Raw genomic sequence first — 14,853 nt, 5'->3', positions numbered from 1 at the left:
GGGGCCATGAATAACGACCTGGAAACTACAGCAAAAGAACAGCCAGCAGTGCCTAAGTACTCGTGCTCAAGAATTAAAGCAATTGAAGAACAGAAATTTGAATTACAAGGGAAGCTTGTGGATCTGGAAAACCAGTCCAGCAGGAATACCATCCACATCAGGTAAGTATCTTCTGGTGTGGAAGGTCATCCAGGAATAGGTCCAAAATAAGCTACATTTTATCTTCTGGCGTAGAAGATCAGCCAAGCATATGTCCATGATATGCTGTACTTTATAAAATACAATTCAGACCAGCGACTTAACCATACCAGTACATCCCAGCTGAGGCAGCGCTGGGATAGAAATAGATATTTCACAATAATGCATATTTTTGAAGAGAAAGAAAAGATCTTGAACAAGATATGGAAGTGTGCTTGCCCTGTCTTCTGTGTCAGCTGATCAAAACCTAATCAGCCTTCACCGTTAGAAAAGCTAAATGAATTCAAACCAGTTACAGATCTCTTATGAAAAATGGCATGCAATACAGATGTTGACATACCTCTTAGATTGCTGTCTTCATGAAATGGATGCAAATCCATTATGAAGGTCAAACCATCAGTATATGTATGTATGTATGTATGTATGTATGTATGTATGTATGTATATATGTATATATCAAAGATGTTTAGTAATTGGAAAAAAGAAAACAGGGTTAGGGGCAAAGAACCAAAGCTGTTTTGGCAGCAATGGGAATATTAGTAAGTGGAGTAGGATCCCTGCAGTCTCTGACATGGATTCAATGAATTAAGGCATTCTTCAACACCTACAAAGAACAAGTGAGAAATATGGGCATGCAAAAGACAGCAATGTATTCCAGGCTGTGGTTTAATCAGAGCAAACTGAGAAGCCAGCACTGGAGTATGAAAACATACAGGAGGTAGAGGATATCATTCAAAATCGTTTAGAGGGGTGGGCACTGGGCCAGGATGGAGAAAGGAGTTGTGGAAGTGCTAACTGTACAAATTATTTCAGAATGGAAGTCACATTTCAAGAGATCCTGGTTGCTTCATGGTAAAGGAGGATAAGTAAAGGAGCATTAGGGTTTATGGGCTGAGAAGGATGAGTTGCTCAAGATTATCTGACAGTTCTATGTCACTTTGCAGATGCTGCAGAATCCTGAAGGTGATGAGTGTTTGTTGGAGGAACCATTTACTGAAGTGAGACTAGTATAAACGTAGATGAGAAAATTCTATAGGAACTACCTTGTTTCTGGGCCCACTAACAAAAGGGGAGATGTGATTTTGTGTGCAGAAGGTTCAAGGGGAAAATACTATGGTTGTTGTAGACCATCTGTTAAGGTATCTACAAGTGGGGTAAACTTGGCACCAGACAAATTATGTTACTCAAACAGAGGTCAAGAGCCTAGTCTTTAGGTCACCTTGTTGTATACAGAAGGGAAGTTACTCAAAGGAAGATATTTAAACATAATGGTTTCCCGAAGGGGCAAGGGTCTTGCCAGAAACTGGCAAAGTGGTGATCAGGAGCTTCATCTTCAACAAACGGCTTGACTCTCACAATCTGCTGCTGAACCTAACTTGTATATTCCCAGGTAGTACCCACTAAGCAGCTAGCGGGATCCTTGTTGAGAAGCCAGAGGCCTAGTTCACTTCTCTCCCTCCACAACTCCATTCAGCAGTTTTAAGAGAAACATGAAGTATTAGTTTAATTACTTTGATATTTGATGATACTATGTGACTTTACAGTCTTTTCACAATCTCTGGTTAATTTTATGAGCTGGCTATTTTAACCATTGTACATATTATTATATATTTATTTGTTTTATGCATGTATTGTTTTGGCTTGAGGGTGCCTATAAACTAGGTTTGGTTATGTCATAATTTATATATTAGAAATAGAAATATAAACACATATCAAAATAAAACTACAAATACATATTGTCTCCAAGAAGATTAGAGAGGATTACACTGGGCCAAAGGCTTCCATGGGACACACTAAGCATTTAACAAAGGCCAACTAACAGTAGCATTCGAAGCACAGCTATATCTATTAGAAAAGCAACATATAATCATACTCACTCCCAAAAGGTGTAGACTAAAGTACTTTAGGTGAGAGCACAATTAAAGGCAATGGGGATGGACAAAGCATAGCACATATTTTCAGAAGTTGAATCAAATCTTTACAAAGGTGGCAATAAAGCAGGTGAGCTATTTGAAAGAAACTGCAAGTCAGAGTGTCAAATGGAAGGATTTAGTAATTATGTAGGAAGGACCAGTCCTTTGCAGTGGAGGATTCATACAAATTATAGCTATTCAAGTAATCGTATTTTTTTTTTTTTTTAATGGACCCTAAGTAGGTCTCTATGCGCTATAGACGTTGAATAAACAGTGCTGGTTATATTCTATTAGAATTAAGTTGTATAAATAGCGATTTCTAATTTCTTTCCAAATCCAGGGTGTACGTTTTCAGCACAAATGTTTAGAGGGATGACACTTCACCGAACGGCACCCTGGACCTAAAAGGTTCAGCTGTCCGAATTTCTAATTTAAAACTTCAGAACTTCCGAAGGAGTTGACTGATGGACCTCGAAGAATTGCATGGAACATATTTACTAAATTTTATGCGCAAGGTGGAGCTTAAGAAATAAATAAATCCTAAACATAATAAAGTAGACTTACTGCATTCCATTTAGATACTGGTAGCCAACACAAGGAGTCAGAAACATATTTGATTTGTTTAGTTCAAAATAGTACGAATAGTAGCATTTTTAATATGTTGAAATTTCAAAATACATTTCTTGGGAAAATTAGGTGTATGGAATCACTAAAGTCAAAGTGGGAATGTGCAAAGGCATTATCAGTTATCACTATCAAAAACGAAAAAGGAAAACATCCTACTTTGTTCTGTACTATCAGATGAAAATAACATATAGGATTCAATCAAGATGCTCAAATTTCCTCCTACAGATACTGGTCAAGGACTAGGAACCAACAACCACTATGTCAGTAAAAAGAAATTGCTGAAATTAAGTTGAGTCCTGACCACCTCCAAACTCCCATTATGCTGATAAGTAACAATACCGGCATTAATCCAGTAATGAGGCACAGGATGTCTGAGGAGTGGAAGAGCAAATGTTGCACTCTAATATTGGAACTATGTAAAGGGACAAATTAAAACATTTGAACAAATAGAACAGAAGTTTGGGTTGTTTTGAAAGGAAAGATTTCAAGTCTGGTGAGGCACTGAGTCTCACACCCTTCAATCAAGAAAGGGGAAATTACTTCTATTCAAGAAGTGGTTGTAAGGTAGTTCAGAGGGATCATGATTAATTTTAAGCATTTACAAGTTTTACAGGGGTGGGTAAATGGGAAGCGCATGCTAGCAATTGAGCGAGGAAACAGGCCTAGGAAAGAAACTGTGGGAAAAGGTCTGGCTGACACATCCAGAAGAACAAAATGATAACAAGAGCAGGGTGAAGCATCTTGTAAACCCTACTGTGATGCTTCTACCCTCCAGCCAAAGTTCATAATAGGGTGAACAGGAAAATCATTAGTAGGTCTAAAAGCAGAAGAGACTGACTTACATGTATTTTTGAAGTGTTCTAAACTGGCGAAACCTCTCCCAAAGACTCCCAAGGCTCCCCTCGTGACCTCACAATACCTCATTAGCACTGGCTCCCAGTTTATTCCAGCTGCGAAGCAAGTAGTAGCTGATGTCTGTGCCAAAGAAGAGGTTCCAAATGCAGCCCAATGGATTCCGCTGATACTGCTCAGTAATGGAAAAGTTCACTTTGACTGTAAATAATACCACAAAAAACACAACTTTGATTTGAAATGGGGTTGGGTGCTGGTGTCCCTACGGGGGAGGTCCGGGTACTCACGTGCCTTACAGACATCAGGCTCTCAGGCATAATCCACAGAGAACGGAGTCAAATATATAGAGGTCCAGCAAAATAGTTGATGATCACCACAGGAGTAGTGCAGGTTCACCACAAATTTAGCTCATATAGATTAGGGACACCTGATAAAAGGAGCAATGTAGATCTTGTTGGTGCCAATCTTGAGGGGGGAGGTGGGAGGGAGATGGGGCTAGGAGGAATCTGTGGGTCTGCTTTCTGTTGATATTTAAATACTGTAAAACCATTAGAGATTTGTATTTTATCAAGATTATCTGAGAAAACAATTTTATTTAGTTCTTTCCTCACCATTTGATGAGTGTATCCTTTGTAAATAAATACAATTGCTTGAAAAACATTTGCAACTTTAAGCACACTAAGAAGCCATTCATATTGGGTAAATGCAAAACAGAAGCACTTGTGTGCAGAGTAGTTACAGTTCAACAAAAAAAATATAAATACTTTCTGTTTTTGAAGCCAATGTAAGGTGATAATCAGAGCTCTTACCAAAACTGTAATTCCTTGTTCTTTGCATAGCATGGCGACTGCACTTAAAAGGACACTGAACAGCACCCAAGATGCAGAAAAAGGGGTTCCTTCTTTATGGCCTATAAAGGAAAAAGTTTCACAGAGTCGGTCTGATATGTCAGTTGAAAAATGAAGCGCACGTTTGTTTTTTCAACTCATATTGACACATCCATCAAATGTTTTTCTTTCCATTAGTTGTATAATAATGCTAAACATATGCTTAAAACCAATGTATTATACTTATAACGTGTCAAATGTCTAAACATAACGCAAAGCAAATCACAAGATATGTGGTAAAGTCAGAAAACATACTGGGATCTCCCCCCCCCCCACATCCCCTGGACTGCCCCCACACCTTTATTCGTATCGCAGAATCAAACAGCAGAGCCCGTAATTTTAAACAGATCCCCTACTTCCTCAGAAGACCAAAAGGACGGAGTGCATGATGCGGTCACCAGGTGTTCCCAACCTTAATATCATTAAAAATACGGTATAGACAACTGCAAGATTTGGAAGACCTTGCAGGCTCTACCAGAATAAGGGCCGGATTTATAATTTAGCGACAGGTTACACTGTCATGTGATGGGCATTCTGTTCACCTTACTACAAGTGCCATAGGATATAATGTACTTGTAAAAATGTGGAGGGGATATCCGTCAGTACCTTAGACACAGCACCTTAGATAGAAAGAAAATATTTAAAAAAAGATAAAGGAAAACCAATAAGACAATTAAGTGGACAGGGCTTGTGGAGCAGACCAGACTGTGATAATGGCACTGAAACAACTAAAGAAAGGATCTTTAAATCCAACGACTCTAATGTTTCCAGTGTAACAATGGGGAGGGACTGGGATACTTTAATGAAAAGAAACACAAGTAGGAGATGTGGCTATGATATTTAAATATCTTGCAGTAATCAATATCTGTGGGGTGGGGTCTTGATGGGTGGGAAGCCAAATGGGTACTGATATTCTTTTTTTAAAAGACTTTATGTTCATTTTTGTTAAAAACCAACAAAAACTAATACATTTGTACACGCAGGGCAAAATTCCGATTAGAAAGCCAACATGACCACAGATATCGGGATAAAGTGTGGAACAATATAGAAGGTCCTCATGAGCATCCATGGGGGTGTGCAACTGTATGAACGAGCGAATAGCAGTAGGGGGGATGACAGTGGGGAGGTGTATCACACAGTTAAAGCAGGGAAATGATTCATGAGGGGCACTAAGTCGAGGAATGTGGTTAACTAAGCAGAGTTTGTGTCAGAGACATCCTACAATAACTATGTGGTGACATTTTCCACTCTTGTAATAGGTCCCATGGTACCCTTCTTACACCACTGGGTAACCACACAGTCTAAGCCACTACATAAAAGGGGTTAACAACCTATGGAATGCTTTGGAAATTTTTGTGAGGGAAAACGTTCCACCTTCAAAGCCTATGGAAACAATGGTAAAAATGTACATTACTGTTTTCTAATTTGCTACTTTACATTAATGAACGTTTAGAAATCCAGCCCAGTTATCCATCCAGGCCATTTACCACGCCACCCTGCAAACCATGGTTAAGAGAAGTAAAAAATATAAGTAAATAATTCTGTGTAGCCATTTTAGAAATATTTTCTGCTGTCCTAAAATGTGTTAGTGTGAGGGATATACCACAATCACATTCAATCATGACATGGATGAGTTGGTCCATATTCCTTGAAATTAGTACTAAATGGACCAGGAAAAGTCTAATCCTGAACGGTTTAATCATGGCTAATCAGTTTTTCTCCATTAGTGGTTACTGCTATTTTTGCTCCAGTGCAAAGTCCTTGGGTGTTAAGTCTATAAGAGATGGACATTGCCATGTTGTACTGCTACAAAGAAATAAAGGGCTTAAAGTACCAGATTCCTTACGGCTTTTAATCCTCAATACATTGAGTTTCTACACAAGTACCACTCCGCAGACAAGCACTTTTTTCAAAACCTTAAACCGTGAAAGACCGAGCTGGTTAAACTACAATCCAACTCACAGTTAGTACAGTACGCCAATCGAACTGGGGTTGAAAAGTGCAAAGCAACAGCAATCCAGCAGAATTTAGAAAAACACATTTTCTACCATAATATTAATGAACTTATGGTAAGGAAATGAGCACGACATGGTCAGTCATATGTAAAATGATTCTGTACTTTAAAAAAGAAGGTAAAACCCTGCAATTGCAGAACTCGATTAATGTGGCCCATGTCTTAATGAAATGATTCAAAACTCTTGAGGCCTTATTATGAGCTGGACAGTGTATTCCCAACCATGTGTAAACCCCCGTTTACGCAGGGCTCAGCATTATGAGTTAGTAGCTATTTAAAGCATTTGATAAATATCGGAAACGTTAAATACCTCAAACTTTGTTACATTTCAGGCCAAACCTGCCGAAATTTACGGGGGGAAAGCATACGATATTTACTGTATCATGATGAATTTGGTGAGTTAAACACAAACATCTGCATGTTATTCCTCAATAACTCATCAATGGTGTTACTTATGTCACCCAATATTGTACCTTGTGGTATAGTTATTTATCAAGTGCAATAAAAGGCACAAATTCATAATCAGGCCATCTTCCAACTAGTGATTTGAGAATTATGGAACAGTAAGGGGTAATTAACCAAGATTCGGACACTGTAAAAGTTAACAAATTAATAGGTGATGTAGTATTTGAGAACATGCTTTCAAGGAAACTTACAAGAATGAAATGAGAAATGAGATATAAAAGAAATCAACAATACAACTTGAAATCTTAGGACAAAAACGTAATTGAGTGGACTAGTGGACTAAGGACTTCGGGGCATGTGTATCTGCAATTGAGTTGGCAAATGTACTATATGACATGTCCAAAATAAACTTTTATATACACTACAGGTCCATGCCACTAACATATGCTTTATGTTTCACACTGACATTTTTTTAGAAAAACTTGAGTGCTCCAGTTCCAATAGGTGCAGGTGTGCTACAAAGAAGAGGGTGCAAATATGGATTTTTTTTTGTTAGAATGTCTGCATGTAGAATTGTGGGGTAGCTTCTCTGCTTTGTTGTGTCATGACCAAGGGGAGGACTATGAGTTGCAGGAAGCACAGGACCCATGGAGGCGGGCAGCCCCGTCAATCTCCCCACCTGAAGCTGTACTTGCGCTATAAAGCGCGTCGCCTGTTCCTACAGCACTGACTGCTGCTCTGCTTTGTTGTGCCACGACCAAGGGGAGGTCTAAAAGTTCTGGCAAGCCTAGGGCCCCTGGGGCGACCATGCTAATCTCCCCCACCTGAAGCTGTATTAGGGCTATAAAGTGCGTTGCCCATTCCCGCAGCGCGGGTTGCTGCTCTACTTTGTTGTGCCACAACCAAGGGGAGGACTACAAATTACAGCAAGCATAGGGCCTCTGGAGGCGGCCCTGGCAATCTCAACCACCTGAAGCTGTATTAGTGCTATAAAGCACATCGCCCGTTCCCGCAGCAGGGATTGCTGCTCTGCTTTGTTGTGCCACGACCATGGGGAGGACTACAAGTTCCAGCAAGCCCAAGGGCCCTGGAGGTGGCCTTGTCACTCTCCCCCATCTGAAGCTGTACTAGTGCAATAAAGCGCGTCACCCATTCCTGTAGCGTGGGACATGCACACGACTTGCCCAGGCGAAAACCAGGCCAAGACTGGGCCCGTCTGCACCCATCCATGCCTGGAGGAGGCCAGGCCTGGCCACCCCTCTAACTTCCGTCCTCGGGGGTGATTACTGATATTTTGCAATGTTTGGATGTGTGAATAAAATTTCTTCCCAGCACTGGACATTCAAGTACTTACTTTAAGTTATTCAATCTGCCTTTGCTGAGCTCTATATATGATGGGCAAAAGGAAAGCTATGGGGGGGGGTGCCCTCTCAATTCCTCTCTCTCCCCCAAGACTACCTCTCAGGATTTTGCAGTGTGCAATAGGGGTTATCTTCACGGGTATAGCACTTACTGGGAGGAGATTGTCTTTGGGGTCTGGGCCCTAGCAGAGTCTGGCGCAGGATGTGAACTCTTCTACTGCTGATAATTTGGCTGTACCCACGGATCATGTTGGGGCTTCTCTTTCTATTCCATCTTCACATATTTGCTCTACTGATGTGTCCCTTGAGGTCAGTTCTCACTATTCGGCAGCAGCTAAACAGCCCAGATAGCAAGCCCAAAACCAACATTTATCTGTTAATAATGTGGCACCTCAGTCTATGCTAGGTTCCAAGGATACTATGAAGCAGTTCAAAACATTTTCTGTAGTTGACAGGCCAGCCACTGCCCCTCCCTGTGTGGTTCATTTAAAAAAGGATTGTGCCACAGAGTTTAAAAACCTACTTATGGATGAACTCTCTTTCATTCTTGACAGATTGCTGGCGAACAAACAAGTATTTAGGGATCTCAAAGTAGGCTAGCCCCATGTCTTTGATGCTCAAAGTATTGCCCTCAGGAATAATCAGCGGGCTATGTCTGACCAACCCACTTTAGTAACCCTCTTGCTGCTCTAGATGGTGTGACAGCGAATAGTTCCTTATCTGTCCATTCATTCACATGCAGTTTACAGCCTGTAGCTCCTTTACCACCCCCTCGTTCACGTGGGAACTCCGTTCCTCTAGAGTTCACCTGGGGCAGCATGAGCAATGTTTCTAGACCTCGTTTACCCCTGCCTAATGCTCATGTTCCACCACAGAGTCACCCAGTGATTGATCTACCACCAGCCTCCTGCTCCTATGTAGTGGTTCTTCTTGGAGTTCTGCAGTTGCGGGAGGGACAGAGGGAAGCCATGGGTGAGCTCACTAATAAAGCATTGGACTGGATGGTGAAACACAGAAATGTTCCTCTTTCCCAAGCGAATGGCATTTTGTTAACTCATATGGTGGGGGTGGTTGGGTCCTTCCAAGGCGGACCATTCTGGAGACTGTATGGTCATTAACTTCAGGTCTCCATATCTGGTGGAATGTTTACTGTCGGGCCATCACTGTGGACGCGTAGGCTCTTCAGGTATTGACCTGCTTCCATTGCGTTATTTTTAAAACCCCTCTCCCACCTACACAGATTAGCAGCCCCTCTATGGTCCCAACGCACACGGTCTGCTCATTCAATAGCTTATGCATTTAATGGCCCTGCCCGTGTGCAAGGCTTATCTAGTTTCTCCATCTCTAATCGTTATAAAGTCCTTGCCGATGTAGACTGACAAACTCCAACAGTGGGCCCTCACAGTTCTGTCCCATATCAGCTAATGCATGCAAGAAGTTGTGGGGTAGTGAATGCATCGACACCCCTTATTTAGGAAACAGACTTTTTAACACTACTACGACTGGGCGATCTAAGAGGTTTGCACAAGGTGATTTCCCAGTTATGAGATATCCTGCAGCGTTGTGTATTATTAGGCAGAGTGTTCCGCCCAAGCCAGAGTCATCGACTGAGCCACCTAAATTTCTACCGGACTCTGCTGAATGGTCTCCCATATCCAGCTTGCCGAAGTAATCAAGGTTTAATTTTATTAGTAGTAATTTGGGCCCTTCTCCTAGTGCAACATGTTGCACTAGTTCATGTTTGGACAGAGGTGGGAGGAAAGGACTTAGCTTTGCTGATGCATCGGCTGTACCTAGTATAGTTCCACCTGTTAGATTGCGTTCCTAAACTATGGCTGAGCTGTTTTCTATGCTGGACTGTCCTGATTTGGCTCTGTTTATTGACTCATATGACATCTGGATGTTCCAGGAGACTTGGTGCACTAAGGTGGTGCAGCGGATGGGATGTGTTCGCTTTAGCAAAGTAGCTCTATCTGCAGGCAAGGGGAGCCCATCGGAGGGTTAATCATATGGGTGCGTACAGCTCTCTCCTGCAAGGTGAAGGAACTTCCCCGGATCGTCTGTGTATTTCCCTGACTTTTCTACAATTTGAGTTGTATATTTGTAATGTGTATTTAAGAAATTAGTTGCAAAATAGATTCTCTTCAACATTAGGGGTGTTAAGTTCACACTTGGCATCTGCTCCGGCTTGAGTGTGGAAACTAGCGGAAGGGGATTTTAATTGCCAATTCGAATCCTAAGAGGGCAATTTAGTGGCTTTGACTCAGGAGGTAGACAGTGCCTGGTCTATCCCCAATTCGGCAACACCTCAAATTAATAAACTCCCCTGCTCTCCAAATTATTGCCCTAACACGAAACCAGGGCTTACATGCCTGTGCTGACAAAACTGCTTCTGAAAGGGAAGCTAAACATACCTGAAATCGTCCCTATAGCACCAGTCTTATTGATTATATCCTGGTGGATTGTGGGTTTGGCCTCATTTGACTGATATGGTAGACCTCTCAAGACAGGATAAAGACCACAATGCACTTTCTACCGAAATAGCTTTTCCATCCTGCCTGTGGCATGTTACCCACCTCAACGGATTCTTTTGATAGGAGACTGAGGCCAACTAACAACACGCGCATAGTGAAATGGTAATCCGGCATAGACTGAGGAATTGGTGGGGACAGTTTATAAAATAGAGGTATTACACTTGGAATACCTTCTATCTAGAGAAGGGACTGCTGTCTCTAATGGTACCCTTAAGAAGATTAGTGCAGGTCAGTTCAGAATGGTTGAAGGGCTTCGAAAAACTCTTATGTGGAAACTTTAAAGGTTGTAGGGAGGCAATCACCCCAACATGGTTCAATATATCCTGTAGGCGGGCTAGGGTTGCCCTGATGCATGCCATTAAGCACTATGATAGGGATGAGATTAACACTAAAAGGGAGTGGGAGGTTGCTAAGTGGGAAGGGCTTTTTGACCCTGGACAAAAGGGAGAGCAGAAAACTTATTGGAATTTGGTGTCAACAGGCTCTGCTGAGGGATTCGGTCCAATTGCTACCGATTGGGTTTCACATTTTTCCAGCTTATACTCTGTTATTGGGTAAGCTAATTGTCCTTTGAAGTCCCCTGTTTCAATATGGTAGTGGACCTGAGAAAAGATAGGAGTTTTGTCACAAGAAGTCAGATCTGCGATTTCCAAGATCATTCCTAATATGTCTCCAGGTCCTGATAAAATCCTGGGTGACCTTTACCTTAGTGAAATGAATGTTTGGGGTCCTTACTTTACACCTTATTTTAATGCTATGGTGAAGAGGGCCTCTATTCCGCCCACCTGGTGGGAGGCGGAAATTGTTCCCTTATACAAACAAGCATTTGCAATGCAATGGGTCTCGCTTTCACTCGAGTTAGAGCTACTAGCGTTGTAAACTCCTAACTGACTTTGCTTGCCACATAAATTGAAAATGAAAAGTAAAACAGTTTCACATAAGCGAGCCCACCGCGGCCATGAGCGTGAAGGCGAGACACAAAAGGAAAAAGAAGTTTGCTCGCAGTCAAACGTATCGGCAAAAGTGCAATTAGCCATGTAACACGGTCAATGTCTCAGGCGGTAACCAAACAGCCCTAAGGAGAGACAATTGTAAAGCATTTACCAATGACAACAAAGGATTTTTGAAGGGCAAGCCCATGAATGAGCGATAGCGATAGGCTTGATGTGGGCGTGGTTAAAAGCCCACATAGATACCAAGATGTCAGAAAAGCAGCGCGTGCGTGCTGCTGTGCTCAACCTAAGGACAATATAATGAACTGATACTATCACACAATGTGTCAGATCTTTGCATTTTCTTGCCGCATAACTTAGATAAGCCTTCCACATAACCTTTTCCTCCCTTGCTCCATAATTCCAGCAGCCCTCACATGCTAAAATTAAGCACCTAAACAGACAGCACAGTTACATCGTTCCCCAGGATCCGACATGCTAAACACAGATATTCAAGCAGACAGTACAGTGACATCAGTACCACAGGCCCTCATGTGCTAAAGACAGACAGCAAGTAGAGAGTACAGTTACATCAGTACCCACTGATCCTGTTGTGCTAAACACAGAAAACAAATTAATTACATGTGAAAGAGAGGGTATGAAGGGATGAGCGGCCTTACGGTTTTACTTCATTTCCTCACCACATATTTATGTCAAAAAGCTTTCTCAGATTTTATGTACCCAAAAAATAAAAACAGAAATCACTTGGAAAATGCAGAATGCGACCTGAGCATTCAGCTTTCCTAAATAAAAAACAAACACTGAAAAATTAGTCGCTGAGATGCAGCAGCAACCCTCCCATTAAAATGTTTTGATTTCTGCATATTTTTTTCCAATATAAAATAATTATATCATTAGTAATTTGAGCATTTGCTTGGTGTGTGCTTGTTTGTATATTTTTTGTGAATTACTGTTTTAATGTTTGACATTTAAATTGTACACATTGCTTAGGGGTCTCAAGCTCCCAGTAGTGATTCAGTGCGAGTCCTCAGGAGGCAAAAGGTTGGGAACCACTGCACTACAGAGTTGAAAAACAAGCAGCTTCAGTCAGAAACTTGGAGAAGTCATCACACCAAATGAGACCCTTTTCCTACAGGAAGGATACCTTTTGAGACGCCATTGTAGGGGGGTGCAATTGAGTGGATTTGGTAGGTTAGCCCACTGAAATCAATGGTGATGAAAATGTTTTGGGAGGGTGAAGAATGTTTTCAGGATAGGTGATTTAATTCAAGAGTACAGGAGGTATTTTGTGGGTTTAAAGGTTGATGATTAGTCTATGTACGGACAGAACCTCCAAATGAGGAATATGGAATACTTCAAACCTACCAATAGGGCAGAGAGCAGGAAACGTTTTAGGAGGCTTGTCAGTTTGTTTCCAGAAAAACCTTCCATCACATCAATATAAACAGAGATACACCATACAAACATATGCCATGATGTTTCCAAATGTTGCTGATGAAATCTTGTTGTCTTCCGAGGGTGGCGATGAGCACCAAGTCATGTATGTACTCTCCGCTTTTATTTACAATAAGCCATTGTACCACCCTTGCTACAAAGGCCACTGTCACACAACCCATTTATTTGCTGTCAGTAATCATTTAATTTTTAAGGAATGTGCTTCAAAAGCTTGAATGCCAGGCTGACAGAACCACTGGCAAACACTGTAATGGAGACAACAACACTGAATGGAAAAGCCAGCGCAGAGAGCTGCCAGTGTTTGGGATGTCTTGAAACTCAATATTAATAACATCTAAGAGGAACCAACACATCAATCATCGTCCTAATAAACCTAACTGTGATATGCGAGGCACTGGCTATCTTGGCACAGCTATGTTTTCATGCATTCAGACACTATTTTTTCAATCCATGCTCTCACTCATCTATTCATTCACCCATGCACTCAACTACTCATCCAAACATGCACTCACACATTCTTCCATCCATAAACTTACTTACCATCCATTCTTTCAACCATTCACACACAAAAACAAGACAATTAATTAACAACTTTCATTGATAAAGGAGCCGGATCAATTTGCTTTGCCAATGCCTGTTTACTGTGTCTGTTGCCATTACAGAACGTGATCATTCATAGGCAAATCGGGTCAACCCGCTACAAAAGGAGTGTTCCAGCCCAAGTATGTCACCTCCCTCAAATGCAAGGAAGAGGGCGAGAGAGGCCGAGGGGAAAAGAGAGAGAGAGAGAGGGGAGTCAACTGAGAAAAGGACTGGACAGTTCCCATATGCGGATAATTTGTAGTTTCTCAATAATAAATAAAATGAGTAAGAGCTATTAGCGTTGTAACTGCTAACCTTTTTTGTCACATAAATTGAAACTGAAAAGTAAAACAGTTTTACATAAGTGAGCCAACGGCCACCATAAGCGTGAAGGAGACACAAAAGGAAACAGAAGTTTGCTCACAGTCAAACGTATCAGCAAAAATGCAATTATTCATGTAACCGGCTAAAGTGCAATTATCACATGTAACCGGCAAAAGTACAATTATTCATGTAACAGGGTCAATGTCATGCAAAGCTCTTGACTAGTGCCCAGCGAGATCGTGCTGCGTAGGAAATAAAAAGAAAAAGTAGTCCAGAAGCCTTGCGAAAAAACACAGAGCCTTGCATTTTTTCAGTAGTTTGCCCGTGCTCTCGAGGAGGGCTAAACCCCGGAAAAGGCATGACGAATGAAATCAAGCGAATTTTAAAAGGCAGTCCATGAACCAACCAAACTGATGGGCATGACATGAGCGAAGTTAAAAGCCCACAAACTGTTTGCAACACGGTCAGAGCGCTTGAGTGCTCGACCCTAAAGAGAGTAAAAAAGCAACTAAGGAAGTCAAGAATTTAGGTGATATATTTTGTTGTGCACAAAGGCTGCCCATCACTTCCGAGCAATTATAGGCCTATAAGCCTCAATGACTGCTCTCAAGGTTATTTAGTAGAATACTCCTAGAAAGGTCACAGGAATGTTTAGCTGTTGATGAAGTGCTTACCCCTCTACAGGCTGGTTTTAGGAATAACACTAGGACATTGGATAAGGTCTTCCTCCTCCAAATGCTCTTTTGGA

At 41.5% G+C, this 14,853-nt stretch overlaps 1 protein-coding gene across 1 annotated transcript in view; it reads right to left on the bottom strand.

Annotated features, from left to right (window-relative positions):
• TMTC4 (transmembrane O-mannosyltransferase targeting cadherins 4) overlaps positions 1–14,853 on the bottom strand; it is a 446,521-nt gene that overhangs the window by 283,730 nt on the left and 147,938 nt on the right. The window contains exon 6 of the mRNA XM_069205065.1: positions 4,400–4,500. Coding sequence (XP_069061166.1) covers positions 4,400–4,500 — 101 coding nt within the window. The remainder of the gene's footprint in view (positions 1–4,399; positions 4,501–14,853) is intronic.

The sequence above is a fragment of the Pleurodeles waltl genome, chromosome 8 (genome assembly GCF_031143425.1).
Source record: "Pleurodeles waltl isolate 20211129_DDA chromosome 8, aPleWal1.hap1.20221129, whole genome shotgun sequence".
NCBI classification, from domain to species: domain Eukaryota; kingdom Metazoa; phylum Chordata; class Amphibia; order Caudata; family Salamandridae; genus Pleurodeles; species Pleurodeles waltl.
This window is presented reverse-complemented; position numbering and strand designations above follow the sequence as displayed.